We start from the raw sequence: 15,195 nt of genomic DNA, 5'->3' as shown, positions 1-15,195 counted from the left end.
GTTGCAGGCAAGGATGCCCTGAGATATGGTACATTGGGGAAACTGAGCAAAGGCTACAACAAAGGATGAATAGGCACCGCACAACAATCAACAGACAGGAGGGTTCCCTCCCAGTTGGGGAACACTTCAGTGATCCAGGACATTCAGCCTCGGACCTTAGGGTGACCATCCTCCAAGGTGGACTTCGGGACAGGCAGCAGAGAAAAGTGGCCGAGCAGAGGCTGATAGCTAAGTTCGGTACCCATAGGGAGGGCCTCAACCGGGACCTTGGGTTCATTTCACATTACAGGTGACCACCATTGCACTATACACACACACAGATACTCCTACACACACACACACTCTCACACACACACAGGCACTCCTATACACACATACACACGGACACACATACATACAGATGTGCACACAGACACCCACACACACCCTTATGGACACACACACTCCCACACTCACACATGCACCCCCTCACAGACTTAAGACACTCTGCACTCACTACACACACACATACACTTTCTCACACACACAACCCCCAACCCAGACAGACACACACACAGACAGAAAAGACCCACATGCACACATATGTTTTGTGGGGTGAATTTGTACTTTCAGGGTTACATTGTACTTTGCTCAAAAACTGCATGCATTCATGTAGAACTCTGAGCTCAAAAATTGCATGTATTTATGTAAAACTCCGTTATCTCAACTTTTTAGATTAGAATCAATCTAAACATCGTGGCACAGACAGAGAACACAGGGGGCCAACACCTTCAACATATTGTCTAACTATCACCATTGTTAACAGATAACCCGAGAATGCAACTTTTAAAAAAAAGGTTTTGTGATTTACACATGAAAGAAGTGAAACTATCACTGTATTCGAACAGATGAAAGGCTTAACAGACAATCAGTTTTTCAATGTATAATTTCAGTTACATCACACTGTAAATTTTTGCTATAAATTCTGTGTTAGGATTGAGCCGTCCACTATCACCTGATGAAGGAGCGTCGCTCCAAAAGCTAGTGTGCTTCCAACTAAACCTGTTGGACTATAACCTGGTTGTGTGACTTTTAACTTTGTACACCCCAGTCCAACACCGGCAACTCCAAATAGTGTAAAAGAGAAATCCTCTGCTAATGTAGCACTCTCAGAGGTTTCTGCATTACTGTACAAGACTGATTGTGTGCTTAAATCCATTATAGATCTCAAAGCAAAACAAAACCTTCCGATTCTTTATTTATTTAATGTTACACAGATGCAGGCATTGCTGGCAAGGCCAACATTATTGCCCATCTGCAACTGTTCTTAAGAAAATGAGCAGCATTCTTGAATTAATGTAGATTTATATTATATATAACACCGATGCTGTTAGAAGGAACTTCCAGGTTTTTGACCCAGTCATAAGAAAGATACAATAATAGATTTCCATGTCAGGATTGCCAACTAAGTCAAGATGACTTTTAAGATCTAGTTTCTGTTTGGCGACTGAACAGAACAAGTAGTTTAACTTAAAATTCTAAATCATTTAGAAGCACTTATGAAAAAAACACATATGGCTTTTGGAAACTAGAAATTTCTTGCAAAACACAATGCAATGTGGAATATGGATAACACTATTACAGTAACTAAGATGAAGAGGTTTATAATTTGAAAAATTAGTCCACACAATGAATGATACCTAGTGTGGATTTATTTTGAAAAGCACATGAAAGAATATGATTATAAACATACAAAGTTTGTCTTTCCTCAGTGAACAATCAGATCAATTCAAATTACGAAATACAAAACATGAGGTCTGGCAGCATGTATAGAGAGAGAAACAGAGTTAACATTTTGAATCTGTTGTGATTCTAGTCCAGAACTCAAGACTCTGAGAATTCATGCCTAATTTTAACTTTGTTTCACTCACCACAGATGCAGCCAGGCTTACTGAGTTTGCACTGTATTTTGCACTAGCATTTGCAGTATGTTGCTTTTACAAGCAAAACATTTGTTAATTAGCTGCAGAATGATGGCAGTCGGTTAAATGTAACTGAAGATTGTTAGCTGTTCAATTTTTAAGATCCAATATGAGTGGTAAAAGGGTCAAGTATAGATGGCTATCACTGGAAAACCATGCATTTGTTCAAATGTAGGTTGTCTATCTTCCACTTGATTTATTGTTTACTTGTAGGAAACAGGAACATTTATTAGCCTGCACTTCATCCTTCGAGAACTGCCAATAGCACTCATGCAGGAAGATAACTCGGCTGCTCTCTGGGGAGTGCATCATGAATCAGCTGAGTGTAATTTTACTTCTGTAAGATTTGACTCCACTTTCTTAAACTTGTGACATTGATACCTTTCTCATTTCATCTTTTCTACAGCAGAAACTATATCCGGAAATCAGATAGGGATGAACATTGAAAGATGTTTTAAGTCCGAATAAACTAACAATTCATTCTGAAAAAAATCTTCATAACATTTCTGTAATACATTCACAATATATTTTGCTATCCATTGTTTTAATAGTGGTGCTAACCTTTCATTTATTATTTTGAATAACAAACTTTAAATGTATGTTTGAAGGACTGCTTTGCTCAGTTAACTAGTTAGCAAATGCATAGTTCAGATTAATGTTAACTGCTCAGGCTCAATTTGCATTCGGCTGACAGACTTTGGGACCTTCCTCTTGGCATTGCCCCTGAGACTGGAAGGCATTGGCAAACCACCATTCTCAAAAACTGCTGAGAAAATGGCTCAAAATATGCCTCAGTGTGAAATGAGCCAGGGTCCTGCCTCTGGGCTAATGTTTGAAAATAAACTCTTGATATTCACCTGGAAGCTGATTGTGTATCTGATACTGTCATGGCTGAAAATTGCATCAGACAACTGAAAATAATAATTTATTTAACTTTTATCTGGTTGCATTCAATCTACATAACAAATCCTGTGATTACATCTTTTAGCACCAATAATCTCTGGACAACACTTCATATTTTCAGATACTAATTTTTGTTGTATTATTTTTATTTAACTTTACAAAATGTAAGCATGACTAGTACATATGATACAGAGTGTCGTAGAATCATACAGCACAGAAAAAGATCCCTCAGTCCAACCTTAATCTCAAATTAAACTAGTCCCACCTGCCTGCATTGGCCTACATCCCTCCAAACATTTCTTACTCATGTACTTATCAAAATGTCTTTTAAGTATTGTAACTTTACCTGCATCCACCACTTCCTCTGGAAGTTCATTCAATGCACAAACCACTCTCTGAGTAAAATTAAATTGCCCCTCATGTCTTTTTAAAATCTTTCTCCACTCACCTTAAAAATATGCCCCCTAGTCTTGAAATCCACACTGCAGGGAAAAGACACCTGCTATTCATCTTATCCATATCCCTCATTATTTTATAAAGCTCTATATAAGGTCACCTCTCAATCTCTTATAATCCAGTGGAAAAAGTCCCAGCCTATCCAGCCTCTCCTTATAACTCAAACTCAAAACCTCCATTCCTGACATCTTGATAAATCTCTTCTGAACCCTCTCTTAGTTAATAATATCTTTCCTATAAAAGGGAGACCGGAACTGGATGCAGTCCTCCAGCAGAAGCCTCACCAATGACTCATACAATATCAGTATAATGCTCCAACCTCCATACTCAAAGGTCTGAGCAATGAAGGCAGGCATGCTGAATGCCTTCTGAACCACCCTATCTAGGTGTGATGCAAACTTGAAGAATTACCCAAGGTCCTACCTTTAATTGTACAACTCTTGCCTTTGTTTGTTTCACCAAAATGTAATATCTCACAATTATCCAAACTAAACTCCGCTTGCCACTCTTCAGCCCATTGACCCACTGATCAAGATCTCTTTGTAATCTTAGATAACCTGCTTCATCTATTATATTACCAAGCTTTGTGTCATCCACAAACTTATTAATCAGGCCTCCTATATTTTCATCTGGCTCATTTATATCAATGACTAACAAAAGTGGACCCAGCACAGATCCTTTTGGAACACTGCTGGTCACAGGTTTAATAAATTAATTGTATGTTGAACTAGCTTAAGCATGATTGAAAATAAGAATAATATATAATATCAACAAAAAAAATTTAGGAAACAAAATATCTAAATATTCAAATACATATTATACAAACAGACATAAGAACATAAAAACAGGAGCAGGAGAAAGCCAAACTGTCAAAAGTCTTTGTTCCACCGTTAAGTAAGGTCATGGTGGTCTGACTGCAACCTCACATCTACATTCCTTCCTACCGCAAAGAACCTTTCACCTCCTAGCTTAACAGGACTCTATCTATCTCTGCCTTGAAAATATTCAATGACTCTGCTTTCATTACCTTTTGAGGAAGTGAGTTCCAAAGACCTCTAAGAAGAAATGTTTTTTAAATGGGTGACTGAGTCATTTGTAAACAGTGACCACTAATTCTCAATTCACCCAGAAGAAGAAATATCCTCTCCAGATCCACCAAGTCATAGAGTCATAGAGATATACAGCCCTTCGATACAAGTTGTCCCTACTGACCAGATATCCTACATTAAGCTAGTCCCATTTGGTAGCATTTGGCTCATATCCCTCTAAACCCTTCCTATTCATATATTCATTCAGATGCCTTTTAAATGCTGTAATTGTACCAGCCTCCACCATTCCCTCTGGCAGCTCATTCCATACATGCACCACCCTCTACACTGAAAAGTTGCCCCTTAGGTCCCTTTTATATCTTTCCCCTCTCACACTAAACCTATACCCTTTAGTTTTGAACTCCCCCACCGCAGGGAAAGAAAACCTTGCCTATTCACCCTATCCATGCCTCTCATGATTTTATAAACTTCTATAAGGTCACCCCTCAACCTCTGATGCTCCAGGGAAAACAGCCCCAGCCTATTCAGCCTCTCCCTATAGCTCAAACACTCCAACTCTGACAACATCCTCATAAATCTTTTCTGAACCCTTTCAAGCTTCACAACATCTTTCCTATAGCATGGAGAGCAGAATTGCACATAATACTTCAAAAGTGGCTGAATCAATGTCCTGTACAACTGTAAGATGACCTCCAACTCCTATACTCAATGCACTGACCAATAATGGCAAGCATACCAACACCTTCTTCGCTATCCTATCTACCTGTGACTCTATTTTCAAGGAACTATGAATCTGCACTCAAAGGTTTCATTGTTCAACAACACTCCGAAAGACCTTACTATTGAGCATATACGTCCTGCCCTGATTTGCCTTTCCAAAATACAGCACCTCACATTTATCTAAATTAAACTCCATTTGCCACTCCTCGATCCATTGGTCCATCTGATCCCATTGTGCTCTGAGGTAACCTTCTTCGCTGTTTGCAGAATCGCCAATTTTAGTGTCATCTGCAAACTTACTAACCATACCTCCTAAGTTCACATCTAAATCAATGTGGACCCAGCTCCGACCCTTGTAGCACACCACTGTTCACAGGCCTCCAGTCTGAAAAGTAACCCTCCACCACAACCCTCTGTCTTCTACCTTCAAGCCTGTTCCATATCCAAATAGCTAGTTCTCCCTTTATTGTATGTGATCCAATCTTGCTAACCACGAAGAACCTTGTCAAATACCTTACTGAAGTCTATATAAATCACATCCACCACTCTGCCCTCATCAATCCTCTTCAACCTCTCAGAATAATACATGCTTCAATCAAGTCACCTTTTACTCAACTAAACTCTATCTGATGCAAGCCTTGCCTGTCAACCTGTCCATTCCAGTTATTAGTTGAGTAAACCTTCACTGAACTACTTCCAAAGAATTAATATCCTTCCTTAAAGAAGGTAATGAACATTGTGCATTATACTCCAGATATGGTCTCACTAGTGCCCTGGAAGCATAATCTCCCTACTTTTGTATTCAAATCTCCTCATAATAAATAGTAACATTATATTAGCTTTCTTAATTATTTGCTCTACTTCCCTACTAAACTTTGATGATCCATGCACTAGGACAGTCAGTTCCCTCTGCATCTCAGAATTCTGAAATCTTTCACCATTAAAACAAGAAGCTTCTTTTTTATTCTTCCTGCCAATATGGACAATTTCATGTTTCCCCACATTGTACTCCATTTGCCAGATCATTGTCCACTCATTTAACCTATCATACCTCTCTATGCACAGCCCATTATGTCCCTTTCATAGCTTTGTTTTTTTTTCCCCAACCCATTTTTGTTTCATCAGCAAATTTGGCAAAGATATCTTTTGCCGCTTCATCTGAGTCATTTATAGAAATTGCAAAGAGTTGCGGTGCAGCATCAGTCCCTGTGTCAGACCACTTATAACATCTTGATAACCTGAAAAAGACCCATCTATTCCTTTTCTCAGTTTCCAGTTAGTCAACCAATCTTCTATCCATACCAATATGCTATCTTCCACACCATGTGCTTTAATACTCTGCAAAAATCTTTGAAGTGACACTTTGTCAAATGCTTTCTGGAAATCCACATGCAGTCTATCCATCAGTTCCCCTTTATTCAGAGCATCACTCCAATAGATTTGACAAATGTGATTTCCCTTTCATAAACATAGAAAATAGGAATAGAAGTAAACCATTCAACCCTTCAAGCTTGCTCCACTATTCATTATAATCATGGCTGATCTTAAAAAAAGTACCCTGTTCCATTTCCTCCCCATATCCCTTGATCCATTTAGCCCTAAGAAATACTTATCTAATTCCTTCTTGAAAACATTTAATGTTTTGGCATCAACCACGTTGTGTGGCAGAGACTTCCACAGGCTAACTAGTCTCTGGGTGAAGAGATTTCTCCTGATCTTAGTCTTAAATGGTGTATCCCTTCTCCTTAAGAGTGTGATGCCTGGTTCTAGAGTTTCTCGTCATCGTGAACTTCCTTTCTGTGTTAGCCTGTCTAGTCCTGTTAGAACTTTGTAGTTTTCTGAAATCACCTTCTTTCTTCTAAACCAAGGGTGCTTATGGTATAGTAGCATTATTGCAAGACTATTAATTCAGAGGCTCAAGTAATGTTCTGTGAACCTGGGCTCAAATCCTGCTATGGGAGATGATGGAATTTGAATTCAATAAAAATTTGGAGTTAAGAATGTAATGATGGCCATTAAACCATTGTCAGTGTTGGAAAAACCCATCTGTTTGCACTCACTCTATAGCCAGAACATTCTTCTTAAAATAAAGAGAGGCCCTGTTCATTTGTAGCAAGACATCCCTGCGCCAGTACTCAAATCATTTCGCTATGAAGGCTAACATGTCTTTTCATTGCCTGCTGTACCTGCGCGTTTACTTTCAATGATACAAGGACACCCAAACCTTGTTGCCCTTTCCAAACCTATTGCCATTCAAATAATAATATGCCTTTCTGTTTTGGTTACCAAGGTGATAATCTCATACTTATCCAAATTATACTGCATCCGCCAGGCATTTGCCCACTCACTCATTTTGTACAAATCACACTGAAATATCTCTGCCACTTCTTCAAAGCTTACCCTTCCACCCAGCTTTGTGCTTCTGCAAACATGGATATATAATACTTTTAATTCCCTCAACTAAATCTTTTTTTTCAAAGATCTAACTCCTAATACTGATCCCTGCAGCATCCCACTAATCACTGCCTGCCACTCAGAAAAAAATTGGTTTATTGTCTTTATGCTAACCAGTTCCCTACTCATGTTAGTCCATTACATACTAATTTCTTATGTGGGACCTTATTGAAAACTTTCTGAAAATCCAAGTTGTGACCTTATAGGTTTCCAGCAGATTTGTCAAGCATTATTTGCCTTTAATAAATTCATGCTGACTCTGCCTAATCCTGCTGATGTTTTCTAAGTACTCTATTATTAAGCCTTTTATAATGGAGTATAATATTTTCTCTACTATCAATGTCAGGCTAACCAAATCACTATTCCAGGTTTTTTCTCTCTACATCCTTTTTTAAATAATGGGGTTACATGAGTTACCCTCCAATCCATAGGAACTGTTTCAGAGTCTATAGAATTTAGAAAGATGACCATTACTGCATCCATTATTTCATTGCACAATTAGGCTGCCAATTATTCCTTCTCTTTGCACAATATTTAACCTAAGATTACCTGTTCTCAGTTGGTTCCACAACATATTGATTCAGAAAACTATGCTGTAAATGCTCCAGGAATTCCTCTTCTATGATGTTGTTACTGGATTGCTTTGTCCAATGTATATGCAGATTAAACACACCCATTTGAAGAACTGTGTCATTATTGCTTGTGTCTCTATAGCTTCCCCAATGTTCTCACTGCAGTTTGGAGGTCTATGTATAACCCCTACTATCATTTTCTACCTTTTTGTGTTTCTAAACTCTACCCATGCAGATTCTACTTCACCAGAGCTAATATCCTCCCTCCACTTTGCATTGACATTCCTTTTAACCAGGGATGCTACCCCAATTCCTTTTCTTCTTTGTACTTTTTAAATACTGAATACCTCTCAATATTCAGTTTCCAGTCCACCGTGAAGCCAAATCTCTGTAATTCCAGCTATATCGTACTCAGTTATATCTATTTTCATGACTTTATTGCAAAGTCATTCACTTTATTGCAAATGCTCTGCACATGAAAGCACAATGCCTTAAGGCTTGTCTTTTGAACATTCTTAGTTCCATTTGTGTTATTTTGCGCTGCGGCCTTGTTTGATTCTTTGCCTTTGAATAATCTGCCTATCATATTTCTGGTTTTCCATCCTATTTTGATTTTGCCCTTGTTTCTCTTTCTTCTGTCTCTCTGTATCGGCTCCCAGCCCCCTGCCATTTTACTGTAAACCCTTCTCAAACAAAAAAATATTGACTCTGCCTGATTACTTTGAACTTACCTAAATTACATTCTATAACTTATTTAATAATGGCTTCTAACATTTTCCCTTTGATAGATGTTAAGCAAACTGGTTCATGGTTTTCTGATTTTAGTCTCCCTCCCTTTTTACAATAAATAAGTTAAATTTACAATCTTCTCATCCAATGGGTCCATCTTCATTCTGAAGGGAATTTCAGAAAATGAAAATCAATGCACCAACTGTCTCACTAGTGTCTTAATTTTAAACACTAGGATGAGGTCCAACAGTATCCAGGCAGTTATCAGGTACAGCTCCAACAATATGCTCTGTACCATTTCTCTGGATTTTGTGATTTTCCTTAGTTTCACTCTCTCTCAAACTTCCTGATTTATTGCTGCTTCTGGGTGTTACTCATATCCTATAACTATATAGTCTACTTCTTGGTTAAAGGTGGTCCAATGTCATCTGGCTTGTTATGTGAAGTAAAATTTTGCCTCTTCATGTCTATGTAAAAAAAAACACTCCACTAGGTATCAAACTTGCAAAGGTCAGCTGGAATGTTTTTGATAAAGAAATGGCATATCACACTAGCATCACATGATTTACCTATTAAATCCCACAGAGCCATAGCTAATGTCAATAACTAATAATATGAGCTCACGCGTTTCTACATCGCAGCTTTCTGGAGATCAGTGTAAGTTTACATGTTAATGGTGACATAGGATTCCATTAGATATTGACTGGGTATGCAGAATTATAATGTACAATTCATTTGGATAGTCTGATGACACAAAAAAAATTGAAAGAAGAAAATCTAATTGATTTCCAAAAGTATGTGAATGTGAAATTAGATTATAATTTCCCTTACTCATTTGCTTTTGCCATTTTACATGACGTACAATATTTCACATATAATTTTATGTCTGTTATTAAAAATTAAATTTGGCAGACACAACAAGTGGTGGAGTGTAGTGCTTTGGTTGAAGAGCCAGATGTCATAACACTGTGATTGTACTTTAGCTACCTATACTGCATATCCATTGTATATGACTGGTAATCGACTAATATTGAAAAGCAATGTGGTAATTAGATTGAATCTGATCATTTTTATAAATCACGATAGGAAGCTGAAGCAGTTTCTATGAATAGAAGCAAAAACTTATTTGAAGCAAATGAACAACTGTTTATGATAAAAAAAAATTTAAATCTTCATATTCATGAGTATGCAAATAGAATGAAAGGTCTAGATTGCACTAGTGTCAAAGACATAAAAGATCATAATATGACTAGTTTGATTTCAGATTTCTCCATTCAAAGAAGCAAATATTTTGAAGAAATGTATGGAAAATATATGGACTGAGATAGAACAAAAGAGACTCTGAACCCATCCCAGAGTACTTAATTGAATCATTGTGTTTATTGGTCATGTTCTCCTGTCTGCCATGGTTTACATAATGGCATATTGGGTGGTGGAATGTGTACTTGAAATCATCACAGAAAGTGAGCCAGACCACTAAAGCAAAAGGTGAGGTACAGTCAAGCTTTCTATGAAAATCAAAGCTAAAACATACAAACATTTACAAATATGATCGTTTCACTAGATACAACACTGAACAAATCCTCCGGACAAGAAGATCTGCTTTTACATTGGGATCAGCTATATTTGCGGTTTTTAAAAAAATTATGTGTGATACCGGAATATTGACCTTCATAGTCTAGAAATGTAACAATTATTCGAAAATTAAATTTGAATTAGACCAAAAGTAATAGAAATGTCATCCATGGATACGATCATGAATTGTCTTCAAGTCTATAATCTTGCAATTGTAAATTTCCGATAGGATTCATCAATCCTGCGAGCGACGTAAACGTCTAAGTAAACAGTTAGAGGAGTTTGGTTCCAACCGGTCTCCGAGATAGGTTTATTTTTAAAACAACTGCACTTTCAATTGCTGTAGCTGTTTAGCAGCAATGCACAGTGCTTTCACGACAACAGTGCACCAATCTGCTACACAGGTCACAGGGTCAATGAAAAGTAAACTAACGTATCTGAAATGTGATAAACATCTGTGTTTCAATGAAAGATATAATGTGTCCAATGTTTGCACTGCACAGTGACCGAACATGAGGAACAGACCAGCCTCACCCCCGGGCCGACCAACTGACAGAACAGAACCTCTTGACTACTTCAATTACTGCCTTCACGTCAAGGGAAATGAGTGCAGTCTCTTTCACTATAATTTGTACAATCTATTCACCGATCTGTCTATCCATCTAACGGATTAATCGCGATTAAATCCAAGTTTTGAAATGTGGAACTTAAGTTTTCAGTCCTGTATTCCAGGGAATGCTTACCAGAGTGTTGGCTAATTCGGCACTCGATACATTTTTGGCTCTTGCTCGCAAATCCTCCTGAAAGGTGAAATATTCGGGTTCCTCTGGCTCTCGGTTGGTAATGATCATCACCGACTGTAAAAACAAAAGAGAGCAGCGACATGTCGGTTAGTCTCAGCTCACTCTGCGCTGTCGAGCACTCAGTGAGAACAGTAGGGTGGTGCCGTTGTGTTCTATGGAGACTCAACACTTCCCTCAACCGAATTCCTAAATCCACCCAGAAACGACAGCCGTCAAACAAAAACAAAAAAAAATGCCGGGAATTTCACCATTCTCTGCAACTTCTTGTGCATTTGCGGGGTGACGCGAGGCATTGCAACACCATGCAAGAGATGAAGTTTCTTTGGAAATCGTAACTGGGGTTGTTCTGTGGCCGGGGTCGTGTTAAAAACAAATGCTTTAACAACGCCCTGCGAGAACTCGCAGTCAAGCGAAGATGGAGATGTTATTCCACACACATTGTTACTTAATGCTGACTAGTTGCTGTTGCTTGGGGGCAATTGGCTTTAAATATCCGGAGCTATGAATTAAAGGCAGAGAATGGGTGTTAGGGTGGTTTCCTTCAGGATGCAACTGAATGCCAGAATAAATTGGATGGGCGGAATGGCTCAATCCCACCCGGCCCCTTTAGGAAATCATAGCCTTTGCAAACGACAAGGTAGCTCTGCCTGTCGACGCAAGAACCTGCTGCAGGAGATAATGACAGGACACACTGTCGCCCAGAAGGTTTTGAGATGAGGAGAAGGAAATGGATGTACTTTGAAAGCCTCCTTGAGGAGCGACTCGCTGCTGTGGTTCATCTTCCAGGGTTTGTGAGACTCTGTCAGCGACCTCAAATTCAGGCTCTTGGCGAATACATCCAGGTAGAAAAAAACATAGTCTCCCCCAGTCATTCCTTCTCTCTGCGCGTAGAACATGATCTGACGGAAATCTTTGAAAGGGAAACACAGATACGCAACTGGAAAGGGGGAAGAAAAGGCATTTTGTCAGTCCAAGTGCTGAGTTCACCACTGGTCATCATTTACCGCGCTACCCAGCAATATCGAAAGAAAATAAAAACAAGATTTTATTTTCAAATTGTGACATTCTCAATCAGATTTGTATTGGGTGTTTTTTTTAAAATTAATCGCTTCTATTCAATTGGTGTCGAGAGGTTAATGCCTTGCACACACAAGGGGAAGTCACATTCTCAACACTTCAACTGATGAAGCCCCCACTGCTTTTTTAAAAACTCTCACTGGCTACTGCTCTCGATGTTAGTGCGGTGTCTTTTATTTTACTGTTTATTGCTATGGAGGTCTGTTAACAAACGCGATGGCAGTTATGTATGTGTGTGTGGGGGAGGGGGGGGGTGGGGAGGTGAGTATATGCTGTCTGCAGTGGTGCTCACTAACTCGCCCATGATGGTGTGCCATCTCTGTGCCCACTGCCATGTCCACACCTGATGCCACATTGTAGGCAACCGATTATCTATCCAGAGGGCAGCTTCCAGATTGACACTGTCATGTAGTGTTGCAACTTTCTTTTTGGATTCCCCCCCCCCACCCTCCGAGACAGCTAATTGCTTAAAAGCGGATACCGAACAGGCAGGCAGGGTGACCAGATGGGTTCCTACACGGTACCGTTTGCGGTGGGATTTATGAAGAGCGAGGGCGACGTTCTCTTCCCAGGGAGGACGGCAACGTTGGCATTAAACTCAACAAATGTGTCCCGTCCAAAACTGGAAAATGTCCCCCCACTCCACCCCCAGCAATCCGCTTTCTGACAGAGGGACAGGATAATTTAAGTAGATTCAGCAGACCCAACCCGGAGTTGGGGCATGAGTCGTGGGATGCACGACTTTTTGCTTTTGCTTTTTGCTTTTGTCTAAAAATGTCAATAAAACAGGGGCGGGGGCACGGAGGGAGAAGAAAATGCAAACTTAACGGTTAAGGTATAAAATGTGACCGAAACTTGGAGACCTGACCCCCCCCCCCCCCCCCCCCCGTGCAGAGTGGGGAAAGAGTGCAGACCCGGGTCTTAGCCAGAATCGAGAGGGCAATATCAAAGTAGTTTACTGCTTCCATCCCACCCCCACCCCCCCAATCAGAGGTAGGGGCTCTGCAAACCCACTTACTCCGTGCATTCTCTTTAATGAACTGGATAATGTCAATGATCGTCGCTTGGTCCAGCTCGCCTTTATCCACAGATTTGGCTTCCACGCTGAGGTTTGTAAACTCGTCCTTCAGGGTGGTGTAGATCCCCTCCGTCAGGAAGAAGTAGGGCCGATCGTCCGTCTTGATGTCTTGGAAGACCAGCACGACCCTTGAGGTCCAGTTGAAGGTCTCATGGAGCTGGGCGGTGAACGCTCCGAGCTTGGTGAAGACCGGCCCGGTGCGAATCACCGTGCTGTAGTCGCCGGTCTCGGAGAAGCCGAAAGCCGATGCCCCGGCGGTGACCAGGGGCAGCCCCCAGTGGCTGGCGAACCGAGCCACCGGGGCGGTGGTGTAGGTGCAGCCGGGACCCACGAAGACGTCGGGATCGTTCTCCAGCTTCAGGTCCACGGCGAGCAAAGGGGCGAGCGAGTCGGCGCAGCGGCCGTCCAGTTCGCTGCTCTTGAACTTGTAGGTGAGCGCGGAGCCCGGCAGGAGCCGCCTGTCCCGGTTAATCCTCTCGATGGCGAGCTGGATGGCCGGGCCGACCCGGGGCCAAGCCCAGGCGTACTCGGTGTTGTTGTGGGGCAGCACGATAGCCATGTTGATGCTCTCGGGGGGACTCTGCGATCGGGCCGGCCAGCTGGCGAGGTAGACAAAAACGAAAAGACATACCACCCGCATGGTTCAGGCACACCAGTGGTTTGTTGTCATGCAACCTGTCGAATTCTCTCTTCCCAAATCCTTTTTGGGATGTTGTTTAATCTTGGTGTTCTCGACGCTGGCACCAAGAGCAAGGGCTCTAACATGTAATTGACCGTGGGGGGGTGTGGGGGAGGTGGGGTGAGGGTGAAACTGACCAGGGAGTGGGGGAATTGACGAGAAACAGTCAAACATGTGCTTTCCTCCTGTCCTCTCCACACCCTCCCCACCTCCACCAGCACCAGTCCTTGTTTTCCTCACTTAACCAGTCAGTCAGCAGCGCCTCTCCGTTCCTCCCCGTTCAGACCGTACTCACACGAGGTTTCTCCTGCTCGCCGCTGTCCCGTCTGGGTGACATTTCACCAGACCTGCTCTATTCATCTTCTCTTTACTTCCCCCCTCCCTTCCCTCCCCCACCTCCCCACCCCACCCTCTCGCTCGTCCCTCGAACCACATCGATCGCTCCAAGGCAGAGAGAGAGAGAGAGACAGAGCGAGTGAACAGAGGGGGGAAGAGAGCCCTCCCAGCCTCAGTTATTACCATAGCGGGCCTCCGCTCGGCTGCGATCAGTGCCGTTTCTCTCTCTCTCTCTCTCTCTCTCAGCACGTCAGCGAGAGGCTACACAACCTCCAACACTCAGGACTAAAGCGCCATCTGCCAGAGCAAAACGCCACCTCCACCCAGACCCGGCTTTCCTCCCAGCCAAACTCCTGTTTCACTACAGTGCCAGGTTAAAACACACGCGCGCACACACACACACGAGATGGAAACAGCGAATGGATATAGAAATCGCATTGAACTTGTTTAAAATCAGGACCGCTCCAGTCAACGGATTCCTCCCGGGAACTTGCAAGGAAATTCCAACCGGCAGGTACCGAGAGACCCAGCGGCTGTTCTGTGGATCACTGTGACTGACCGGCCGGTGACAGCTTTCCTGTGACTGTCAGGCAGCAACCAGCTCGCTGCCCCTTCGACAAGAGCGGAGCAGGGTGGTAGCAGTTACAAACCAGAGCACCAACATGTTGGTCATCCTGAGACGCTGCCGCCCTTCATGGAAGGATAGCTGACGATTTACAAACACGAGGATTGCTACTGAACAAATGCAGAACCGTCCCCACACTCCTGATTTTATTTCGCCTCCAGCTTGTTCCCCCCAAAGT

At 41.7% G+C, this 15,195-nt stretch overlaps 1 protein-coding gene across 1 annotated transcript in view; it reads right to left on the bottom strand.

Moving 5' to 3' along the window:
- LOC122548373 (atrial natriuretic peptide receptor 2) overlaps nucleotides 1-14,611 on the bottom strand; it is a 164,724-nt gene extending 150,113 nt beyond the window's left edge. The window contains exons 1-3 of the mRNA XM_043686946.2: nucleotides 13,318-14,611; nucleotides 11,960-12,159; nucleotides 11,163-11,276 (exon numbers count right to left, since the gene is read on the bottom strand). Of these exons, the coding sequence (XP_043542881.2) occupies nucleotides 11,163-11,276; nucleotides 11,960-12,159; nucleotides 13,318-14,017 (1,014 nt within the window). The 5' untranslated portion in view covers nucleotides 14,018-14,611. The remainder of the gene's footprint in view (nucleotides 1-11,162; nucleotides 11,277-11,959; nucleotides 12,160-13,317) is intronic.
- Nucleotides 14,612-15,195: the final 584 nt, after the last annotated feature.

The sequence above is a fragment of the Chiloscyllium plagiosum genome, unplaced genomic scaffold (genome assembly GCF_037043375.1).
Source record: "Chiloscyllium plagiosum isolate Xiang-an unplaced genomic scaffold, Cpla_swu_hap1 HiC_scaffold_1, whole genome shotgun sequence".
Taxonomy (NCBI): domain Eukaryota; kingdom Metazoa; phylum Chordata; class Chondrichthyes; order Orectolobiformes; family Hemiscylliidae; genus Chiloscyllium; species Chiloscyllium plagiosum.
This window is presented reverse-complemented; position numbering and strand designations above follow the sequence as displayed.